This window comes from Octodon degus, unplaced genomic scaffold (assembly GCF_000260255.1).
Source record: "Octodon degus isolate 3935 unplaced genomic scaffold, OctDeg1.0 scaffold00089, whole genome shotgun sequence".
Lineage (NCBI taxonomy): Eukaryota > Metazoa > Chordata > Mammalia > Rodentia > Octodontidae > Octodon > Octodon degus.
The window spans coordinates 4,950,375-4,961,619 of NW_004524665.1; the positions used below are offsets into that span (position 1 = coordinate 4,950,375).

Below are 11,245 nucleotides of genomic sequence, written 5' to 3' on the forward strand. Positions count from 1 at the left end.
TCCAGGGAGGCTCCAGTCATTGGCCTAAACGTATGGTCCTTTTGGATTCCGGCAGAATCTCCCCAAAATGGAGGCCCTCCCAAGCAGACACCATCGTCTCAGGGAAACCAAATCACTCTGCTTTGCAGTCCAGATCACCCTGTCAAGGGACGAGAATTTCTTCCACAGCCATCTTGCAAGACCAGAGCTGACACAGTGACCAGCCAGACCCTGCTCCCCTCAGCCCCCCTATAAAAAGCAACCTCGTTCCTTTGTCCTACCGTGTTCTAAGATGCTTTTGTGTGACAAGACAACTTGGCTTGGTGAGGTCCCCATCACCTCTGGAGCAGAACCTCTTTAGATCCTTCTGGCAACAATATGACTTAGACACCTTTAGGGCACAGTAATACACCTTGACAGGCATCAGAAAGATGCCCAGACGGGGTAGAAGTGATGCTTCTAACCTCAGCATGTGTTCCAGTCCCTTCAGCTACAGAGTAAGGAAGGTCTCACAGGGATTTTGTTAGGATTCACTGTGTACTTCAGCATGTCTGGGATTTCAAGGTCCTGAGTGAAGGAACCTGCTTCCCTTTTCCTCCTCTGAGGATTCCTGGGCCACAGAACCAGGAATTTCTTTGTTTGCCTGTAATACACACTTCCATTCATGAACTTTGGAGAAACGAGGCCGGCTTCTGGGCTCCATCCATCAGCAGCGCCCTGGAGCAGGAACCTCTGTCCTGGGGCAGTGCTGTGTGCAGGGAGCTGCCTGAAGACACCGCTGGCTTCTGCCTGTCACATGGTGGCCACATCCTGTCCTGGAGCTGTGACAGTAGGATGTGTCTATAGACATTTCCTAATCCCCTGACGGCAAAGTCACTCTGGTGAAGAATGCGCGCTCTCAGGTATTGCTTCCCAGGTTCCCAGGGGAGCTTGTGAACCACAGCCTCCTGGGTCTCTATATTCTTGGCGCGCTGGTTCTGGACAGGATTCAAGGAGTCTTTTCAGTTCCTCCCTGCAGGAGCTCCTGCTCTGCTCTGCAGATAAGCATAACCTCTCTTAGAGGAATAACCCAAGGGTGACAGTGACATTTCAGGAATAGAAAAAGGGTATGACTCTAGGACACCGAGGTAGATCTCCATGGTGGCCATCAGAGGTTTAGAAATCTTGCCACAAAATTGGGAAGTAGCTACAAAATCTGTGGTTTATGGATCAGATGAAGACTGGCTTATGTTTATTTCACATGTCGTGATTTTCTCCAATAATATTGCAGCAATGACCTAAATGAAATAATCCCGAAAGAAATGATAAAGATGACTGACGATTGCAGCCCATGCCTCGGGAGCTCACTCATCCTAATCCAGTGTGTTCCCAGTTCCTGCTGTTAAGCTTCTGTGATGAATTTTATATAAATATTCAGGAGTTATATTGGAAAAACATACAGCGCTTTTCACTTAGTGCCACATAATATTTAATACCTATGATTTTTGTTGGAACAGCAGAAAATTGCTAGAATTAATGCCATTCACATTTCTGTAGACTGGAGAAAAAACAGCAAAAGAAATCATCATAGCCCACCTTCAGTGGATGGCCGATGCTTAACCTTGGAGGTTCACAACACATGACAATGCCACAGAGGCCTTCTTAAATCACTGCTTTTTAGCCCTGATCACTGCCCGCTCTGCGTGCCTGGTGCTGGCATTTAATTGTTGCCAAGAGAATCTGAGCAATACAGAGATCTATTCCCACACCAGCAAGCTGCAAATAAAATCAATAGCCCTGTGCTGGCAACATTATCTTATTGTTGTCTCTTTAGTGTCCCCTACTCTTTTACAATTACTTTTATTACCACTATTCATTTAATGAGGCCATGGAGTTTGGAGCCAGATGGTTCCATTAGTTAAATCTGGAAGACTGTAATGGAATTGAGTTCAAATCAGGTTAAAAGCAATAGCATTACAAATTTCAGCAGTCACCACCTCCTAGCACACTGCCCAGAGTACCTGTTACATGACAGCAATTAGTGTTGGCTTCCAACAGAAAGACTTAGAATAAAGTTATGAGGTACCAAGTGGGTTCACTCACCCACTCATTCAATAAGTGCTTCACTGGATTCTCCTTTGGGGGTCTCAGAGTGACACAGACCAGATAGTCACAGTCCTACTTCATGGAGGTTGTAGTCTACTTCAGAATAAAGTCAACCATGAGCAAACGGCAAGACTTCTATGCATGTGTGAGAATTACCAGGAATAGAGAAAGGAGAGAGCCCATGGGGAGAGCTCAAGGGTTGGCAGAAGGGTAGTTGAGGAGGGAGGATGGTCCAAGCGTCTCTCTGGGGAGGCATTATTTAGGCTTTGACTTGACTAATTGTAGGCAACTAACACTGAGAACAGAAAGAAGAACAAAAAAATGAATACAAAAGCCTGGGGTGGCAGTCATTTGGAGTCTGTGTTCATCAGCTTTCATTACTGTAACAAAATACATGAGATAATGCAATTATAAAGAGGAAAGGTTTATTTGCCTCACAGTTTTGAAGGTTTCCATTTATGACTGGCTTGCCTTGTAGCTCTGGGCCTGTGTGGCACAGTGTACCATGCTGCCAGGGTGGAGTGGAGCAGACTGTTCACCTCATATCAAATAAGGAGAAAGGAGACCAGGGAAGAGCCTGGGACCTTCGATGTCTTTTGTGGGAAGTTCCAATGACTTAGAATGTCCCACAAGGGCCACCACTTAAAGGCTTCCACCACCTTTCAGTTGTGCAAAGCTGAGCATCAAGCCCTTCGGGGACTGTCAGCTCCAAAGGCCACTCTAATGGCCATGGACCCTGGAGCACCAGAATCAGGTGAGAGAGGAAGGGTGGTCTCTAAGGAGGCAGAGAGTAAGCAGAGTATGCTCACTGGAGCTGTAGTTGAGCTAATGAAGGGGCATGTAGGCACTCAAGCTATCCTGGGATTCCAAGCACACTTTGCACCCAAGTGCTGATGCATAGTTTTACAAAAAGAAGACCTTTGGGTTGAGGCAGTGAGTATTCCAGGCAGCCTCGTGGTCTGGTCGGTGAGCAAAGTCATCAGAAGCATGATTTTGCTTGGCCAAAGGAAGTATTTGGGGCAGTGACACTGGGCACAGGCAAAGCAAGACAGGGTTCTGCCTACTAAGTTTGCCTTATTACATAGCGATAGCTTACGCTGGATGCCGCAGCCATTCCTGGGTGGCACACCCGCTATGCTCAGGTCTCCTCCTTCTTGCTGGCCTGCTCATGGGGAACACCGCCGCACCACACCACAGCTTTTGGCCAGTGTGATGGTTCCCTTTCCTGGCTCCCTTTCTGTTCTTTTTCTTACAAAGTTACCTCTCATCTGTGGGATGACTTTGCAGTCATCAAGGTTGAGGTGGAAGGGACTCACGAATGCCTGCCAACGACCCCAGGCTTCCATCAGCATCAGCCCCTGTCTGAATTCTCATCCAGATGGAGGCCTCTTTGGTGCTTATTTTTGCTTTTTATATACAAGGTGAGCTAGAGCACTTATCCAATCAAAATGTTCTCTGGATCTTTTCCTTCATGCATAGCAGACACTCAAAAGTACTGAGTTCCTCCTAGCAGCTCCATGTACTGAGCCATTCATCTGCTGTGTCTGTTGACCTTCACTGTTGACCTGACTGGTCTTACAGCCACACAGGGGATTGGTACAGTGCACTTCTGGGTGTGCCTGGGTGGGTCCAGGAAGCGTCGCCTTGGATTCTCTGTCTGATGCTGGGCCTCTTCCTTCCGCATAGCTCACCTGCTCGGCCTCATGTCCACCCTGAAGCCAGCTCTGTCTTCCTCCATGTATCTTCAATGGGATTCTTCTGCTTCAGAACCCACCAGCCACGGGCTGAATCTTCTGAAACCGGGAGCAGAAATAAACCCTCCCTTCAGCTGTGTATTCAGGCTTTCAGGTCAGTGGGGAAAAGCTGACCCGTACACGTCCCAAGGCCTCTGCCAAGGGCTTGCCGTTCGGTCCTCACGTGATACGTCCTCTTGGCTAGAGCATTATTCTGAATGGTTTAATGACTAGGTTTTGAGTGAGGTCAGTGACTCCCTATGTGGGAACTCATTAACCTGGCTGAAGGCCTGAGCAGAAGAAGGCTGCCTGGCGGGAAGGGACTGGCCAGCAGCTGGCCTTGGGCTGGACAGCAGCCCTCCCGGGCCTTTCCTCTTACCTCCATTCATCTCATTAGTTCTCTTTTGCTGCAGAACACCGACATCTGTCCATTTGTGCCCACTGTGCAGATGAAGAAGTTGAGTTGCAGAAGTGTTGAGTCTTCCGGCCGAGGACACAATGGTGAGTTTGTAGCAGAGCTGCGGCTCCAGGCTCGGGCTTTCTGAGCCACAGCACAGTCCACCGTGTTGATATGATGGCTATGGGCCACACAGTAGCCTATATGCAGCATACAGCATGTTTCCTATTGAACATTTCTCATGTTAGCAATTCACAACCTACCTTGGGTTGGAACACGGCACCAAAATCATCAGTGTGTCGATACCTGGGGATCCTAGTGATGTGCAGAGGTGTCCGCTGGCGGGAATGCTGGTGAACAGAGCTGTGTCGCCACTTCCTATGTCACCTAGCTTTGCTTAGAATGTTGAGAACTCCTATAAAATTCTCTCTTTTGAAACCCTAATTTCCAAAACAAATACCAAAATAGTCATATTATTTTCAGAAATATTCCACTGGGAATACTATGAAGGGGACTGTCTTAGTTACTTTACTAATTGCTGGGACAAATACCAAACACTCAAAATGAAGGAAGGAAAGGTTTATTTAGCTCACAGTTACTGGAAGGATCAGTCCATATTCCACTGGCTCCAAGGCAAACAACAGCAGTTCACTCGGCAGAAAACAATGAAGAGCAGAGGAGGAGCAGCAGCTGCAGCGGCGTCCATCAAGCCTCTCTCTTCCTTCTACGCTGACTGTGAAGATCAGCACTCCACAGTGAAGTTCGGAGCTGCGGCGCGAATACCAAGCTCCTCCGAAGACTGGGACTTCTCCAAGGAAGCAGGGCTGGGCGGCAGGAAACCAGGAGGCAGGAAGTCAGGCAGGGTTGCAGGAAGCCTTTCTCAATTCCTGGGCCCTGCCCACCTGCAGGGTGAGGCCCCCACGCTGCCAGAGCTGATTCAGCCAAGTTGACACAATGTATCAACTAACACAGGGACAGAATAAGCAAAACCGAAAAGTAGCTGTGTGTTGGATGTGCCATCCCCCAAAAGAATAGGACAAAAAACAGAGAAAATAAATAGCACACGTGGAGTCCTGAGCCTCTCAGTGTCCTTCATCAGAGGCTAAAGTCCCCCAGTGAAGTCTAAATTTCAAAAGTGACCTGAAATTGGAACTTTTCCATTAGGAAAAGTCAGCAGTAAATATTGACCCCAGGATCAATTCTTTCTGTTTAAGTTGCTGACTGCACAAACCGGAGAGAGCATTGGATCATATTTGATTAATTCAGCTGTTCTCGAGCATCGTCACCCTAAAACCATAAAGAGACAGTCTCCTGGGCTTTGAATTAAAATTATTTTTCTTACAATGGAGAAGAGAATGATGAAGATCTTGATTATATTGGCCCTTGGAGTGCACTGCTCAGGTAAGGGACCCAGCAGCAGGGCCACCTGCTCTTAGGGCACGCGCCCACCCTGGCCGGACGTCTCATCTGCTGTGGCCATTGCTTGTGTCCAGGTTTCCCTGTGTTTGACTACGATCCTGATGCCCTGCACGAAGCCCTCAGCGCCTCCGTGGCAAAAGTGAACTCTCAGTCACTGAGTCCTTTTCTGTTTCGGGCATTCAAGAGCTCATTAAAAAGGGTAAGAGAACAAGGAGACCTCCTCTACTCTTCTTGATCCTCTCTGTCTATCTTCACTCCATTTGTGGGTAGATTCTTCCTTTTCATTTTTGCTGGCTTAGAGAGCAGCAAGCAGGCTCTTTCACACTGATGTGTTCTTTGGACAGAGAAAGGATTTGATTATGATCCTCGTCCTGAGGCTCTCGAAGCTTCTTTGGAGGTTCGACTCCCCCACAGCATCTGCCTCTCTGACCTTGGCTTCACCTTCTCTGCATTCTGCCTCCTGACACGCCATCCTCACGGCCCCTCCACTGGCGTTTTACTAAGAACTGCTCATTTATTGCCAGTGAGCCTCCTTTCCAATTCAGCAGCTCTGTTCTGACTACTTAGAGGAAATAAATTCCGGTTTTTGAGCCGAAGAACTCCGCCTTCTTTTGTCAGTTTGGTGATACGCTATTTCCTGATAGCCTGGAGAACTGGAGAGAGAACTTTTTGAGTTTCTGTTGATCAGCTTCCTGAAAGGCGAGAGGGAAATGTGGAGTCACCCTGTACAGGAAATGAGAAAGAGACAGCTCCTCTCTCTTCTTCTACGTCCCCAAATGATTTCACTGTCTCATTATCACCTTAACAGGGCTCACAAGAGGCAGGAGCAGAAATACGCTCAAGAATGAAGGTTAAGCGGAGAGCAGTGGGAGGTTCTGGAAAGTTAGCTGGCCTGGGAAGGAGAGAGGAGAACGGGCTGCCTGGGAAGCGGAAAGGAGTTGCACCAGGCGTCCGGGCAGCAGCGGCCTACTCCCGCTCTGCCCCTGCACTCTCTCTGCACCCTGTTCCCTTTTCATCTCTCTTTGGGGTCCCCCCTGAGCTCACACTTGGCTTATTCCCCCAGGTTCCCCATGCAGCATGATTTGTGCTTCCCTAGACCTACTCTCTGATATAACATAATTCTCTCCACCTTCTTCAGAAATGGACTCTGTTTTCTCAGTTCTAAGCAAAATGATGGAGTTAACCTGGTTGTCTTTTCTAGTTGGTCATAGGTCTATGGGCAATGCCTTAGTTGGGACCTTTCCTGGGACAGGATCTGAGGGTGGCTGCTTAGACCTGGCTGCTGAGGTAGGGACATCCTACGAGGTCAGTTTGGTTAGAAGCCAGGGCAGAGACCAAACTGCTCCTAGAAGGTTCCAGGAGAGGCGTGAGCAGCACTTTTCTTTTCTGTGCCGCTTCCATCAGCTTTCGGACCCCAGTTCTCACTGATCTTCAGTAACGTCTTCTTGTAGCACTGTGCATCCATGTCCTTTTGCCAAGTTTGCACACGGATAGTTTAACTTTGTTTATAATTCAGCCATTGCTCACTATAGGACACAATTAGCAGCTAATTAAGTGAATAAGAGCATGAGAGAAGATCCTGAGAAAACTGACTAGGAACACCCTGGGGACCTGGCCGGGGAGCTGAGACAGGATCCAGCTCAGCTACCCGGGGCCCATGCCATGTGTGCACCATTTCATTTTTATTTATTTATTTATTTTCCCTGAGTTGCTACATTTTATATGAAAAGATACTGGAGTTACATCAAGTATAATAAAGACATCTCTATTCAGTTTATGACCATAGTGATGGATGTCCAAAGGCATGTTTTATAGTCACTTAACCCCAGGCGACAGCCACGCACCTGAGACTGAGCACCCTTACTGGTAAAGTGAGTAAGCCTTATGGACTCGCAAGTGCGGGTGCCTCTCTGCCTGTTGCTCTCCCATCTGGAGGCCCATCAGTGTTTGCCTCTTCCCAACCTTTTCCAGTTACTCCAGAGTGTCTATTAAGTGACATTCCCCATCCTGTCCTTCCATTGTCCCCTCCGTTCTGAGAGAATCATCCGCCTTTGGACTTGCCTGGTGGAGGGTCTTTCCTCCCTGAAGCATTTCACATTTTGCTTTATGTTAATCTTTTCCTCTATACACACCCTGTCGATGGCCCAAATACACCTAGACTCCATCCTAACGGACATGGGGCTCTGCTGAGAGGCCAAGTCCTCAGGAGAGAGCCAGGAGAACAGACCACAAGTACCAAGGGCACGAACAGCCCGCAGAAGAATTAAAGAGCATGTGGGAACAAATACTTGACCACTCTAAGATCCAAATAGAAAAAAAAAAATACTAGAACTAAAGCAGAGGTAAAAAGAAAGAGTTATGAGGTGAGAAAGAAATCCCAATCACTGCTGTGGAGTACCATTTGGTAAAATTATCTTCCGGAGACAACTTAGAAATATCTTAAAAAAATAAATCTATTAAGCATATTTTTAAGCACATTCAACATTAAAGTTAGCAAGTACTTTAAACTTTTGATTGTCTAATTTCACTTCTAGAAATATATCAACAGAAAGTAAGTGGCTTATTCACATGTCCTTTGGGGGTAGAGTCTGGTAGACTTAGAGAAAAGGTCATATTCTTCTTTCTCATCCCTGAGTTTATTCTTTAAGTCCAGTTGTTCTTGACTCGGGGTTCCCATTAGCATCAGCTGAGAACTTTAAATATCCTGGATGCCAAGGAGGGATGGTTGGCTAATTAAATCTCCACCTCCAGGTTTGGGGTTCATATTCTCAGCTCCCCTCCAGGTCACTCTAGTGAGGAATGAAGGTGAATAGTATTGGGTTTTACCAAGAGTGTCGAATCAAATGCCATCACCCTTGATTTCAATTTTCTACCTTTTGGCTTTCAAGTTCTGAAAAGGATGAAGAAAGGGGAAGTGGCAGGACCTCAGCAGTCTCCTGGCTACAGTCTTAGCATCAAGTTTACCAGACTCTTCTCCTGGTGGACACAGGTGAAGAAGGAAAGGCAGACAGGAGGCAGAGCAGTAAAACAGCACCAGAGAGGAAAGACCAGGCACCGAGTATAGTACCCAAGGTCACACATTCGTGACCAACCCAAACATTCTAAAAATATGTTCCAGGACCCCCCTAGATGGCCCTCAAGCCAGGCAATTTGAGAAGCCAGCTTAATTGTCACAGTTCACCCTTTGTCAATTTGACATCGTAAAACATTTCCTTAAAGCATAATTAATCTGTAAGTAAACACGTGGTCACAATTCTGCCTAACATGATATATCGATCCTATTTAAACTAAAAAGTGTACTAATGCCTGCCTGGATAGCTCCTACATTACACAAAGTCCAAGTCCAAAGTCCTAAGGCAAGCTTTTAGCTGCGAACTCCTGTAATGGGGAATATATTTAAAGTCATACGGTGAAATGTTTTACTTCTGTGATGATTACTACAAATTCACAGATCAGTAAGTCTCAAGCACAATCAACAGGAAAAAAATTTAAAAAGCTATCAAAAGCTAGTGCCACATTTTCTATAGTCAATGGTGCAGAGTAAACATCCACATTTCATAGAGGAAGAGCAGGATAGAAAATAAGGGAACCCATATATGTGCGCCCAGGTTGGCAGCAGCACAGCGAGTAGTAGCTAAATCTTGGAAGCAACCCAAATACCCAACAGCTGACAATGGATTAAAAAGTATATTCTTTTTATACAAAGACTACTCAGCTATAAAGAAAGATAAATGTGAGACTTTTCTAGGTACGTGGATGCAACTTGAGACCGTGCTCACAAGTGGAATCAAAGAGACTCACATGTGCAAATCTCCCTGGTGTAGTCTCTCCCTGGTGTGTGAGGCTCCAAGAGTAACTAAGGCCCAAACTGTACAATAGATATAGTGAAATGGGAAGAGACTGTTCAAAAGGATAAAGGAGCTCGGGTGGGGGAAGGAGGCAGGAAGGAAGACAAAAGGCGAGAACTACAGGACAGTGAAGCCAGCTATACTGCTAGTTTCTCTTAGCTTGATGAAAAGACAAGTTCGTGCTGGTATCGTTTGAACACATTTTCATGCCTATATCTTGTGCTCTGAGTAGCTATTTTGAAGGTAACATTATATACTTTAATAACAATTGCTATTTTATTATTTTGTTTTGAAATTTTGGTTTATCCATAAAATAAAAAATAAAAAATGAATGGAACCAGAGCAAAACTACAATCCAGCTGGACAAACACTGAGTCCTGAGTGCTCTGTCTGCCATTGAGGCAACAGTGAGGAGGTGTAAGTCCCCCAGGGCTTGGGCAGCCCCAACCTGGGGCCTTGCCAGTTGTTGCCCACAAGGGCTCTCTTGGGCTGCTCAGTGCATGGCCCGGGCGTCTCCTCAGCAGACATTGCACGTACTGGCGTTTCCAGCTCCCAAGGGTCTCTCTGTGCTGTGGCTTCACCTCTCCAAATCCATACGATGCCATCTCCTTGGCACACTGCCTGGCCTTCTAGGCAGTAGAAACCTTTGAAATCTGGGTAGAAACCCCCGTACCCTCAAACTCTTGGATTCTGCCAACCTGATACAGCAGCATTATGTGGTCGATACCAAGGTCCATTGGCAGCTTGAGCAGTAGCCAGACCACTTTGGACCATAGCTACATTGGCCTCTGAGTGCCTGGGTGGCTGAACATGGTGAAATGAATGCCAGGCACCAGTTCTGTACATGCTTATTGTAGGAGGTGGTGATGAAATGCAGAAGGTAAAACAGGTGGCACACTCCTGTAATCCCAGCACTGAGGGAGATAAAACAGGAGGGTCAGTGTGAGTCCGAGCTGCGTAGTAAGACCCTGTGCCAAATACATTAAATAAATAAATAAGTAAGTAAAACAGGTCAATGAATGGATGTGCTTAGGCTGGGGCAGCAATCAAATGGTGGAAACCTTCACTGAGGATGTCATATTTGAGCTAAGACTCACTGGAACGGCAAGATGTTTTAGACCTGGGAAGACTTGAGAGGATGCTGGGGATTGCGGAGCAAAGCCACTGAGAGAGTCCCAAAGGACAAAAGGACTTAAAACAAAGGATGGCCAGATCCCTGTTAACCAGAGAAGGAAGGACAATGATGGAGTGAGGTCAGAGACATGGGGATAAGCTGGAACATATGGAAGTCAAGATCTTGAAGAGTCAGGGCAACAGGTGACCCTTGGAAGGATTTCAGACAGGCGACTTTGCCTTGGCCATGCGGTTGGCCTTCAGTGCACCACAGCAGTGGGCGCCGTCTCATTTTGGATGATGCCCCCAGTATCCACCCTTAGCAGAGAAAAACAGAATCATGGGAATGTATTCAATGGTGAGAACTGCTCACACCTGAGGCAGGGTTGGGCGACGCTATGCAGCAGAGATGTGCTTGTTGCCTAATTACTAAAAACTGTACAGTTGATTTTTTGATGAATTTAGTACAGGGTCTGCAGGGTCTCACTACATAGGTGAGACTAGTAGTGATTCTCCTGTTTTCAGCCTCCCAAGCACTGGGATTACAGGCATGCACCTCCATGCCCAATCTCAATCCCCATCTCAGCATGCCCTGGGGGTGGTGCCGGCACAGCACACTGGGGTTCGAACCCTGGTCCCTGGGTCTGCCTAAGTAGGTGCTTTAATCCCCT

The 11,245-nt window shown here is 47.0% G+C and overlaps 1 protein-coding gene across 1 annotated transcript in view; it reads left to right on the forward strand.

The window, feature by feature from the left end:
* Positions 1-5,405: 5,405 nt before the first annotated feature.
* The window catches only part of Spp2 (secreted phosphoprotein 2), a 26,935-nt gene continuing 21,095 nt past the window's right edge, over positions 5,406-11,245 (forward strand). Inside the window, exons 1-2 of the mRNA XM_023722274.1 lie at positions 5,406-5,595; positions 5,688-5,812. Of these exons, the coding sequence (XP_023578042.1) occupies positions 5,538-5,595; positions 5,688-5,812 (183 nt within the window). The 5' untranslated portion in view covers positions 5,406-5,537. The remainder of the gene's footprint in view (positions 5,596-5,687; positions 5,813-11,245) is intronic.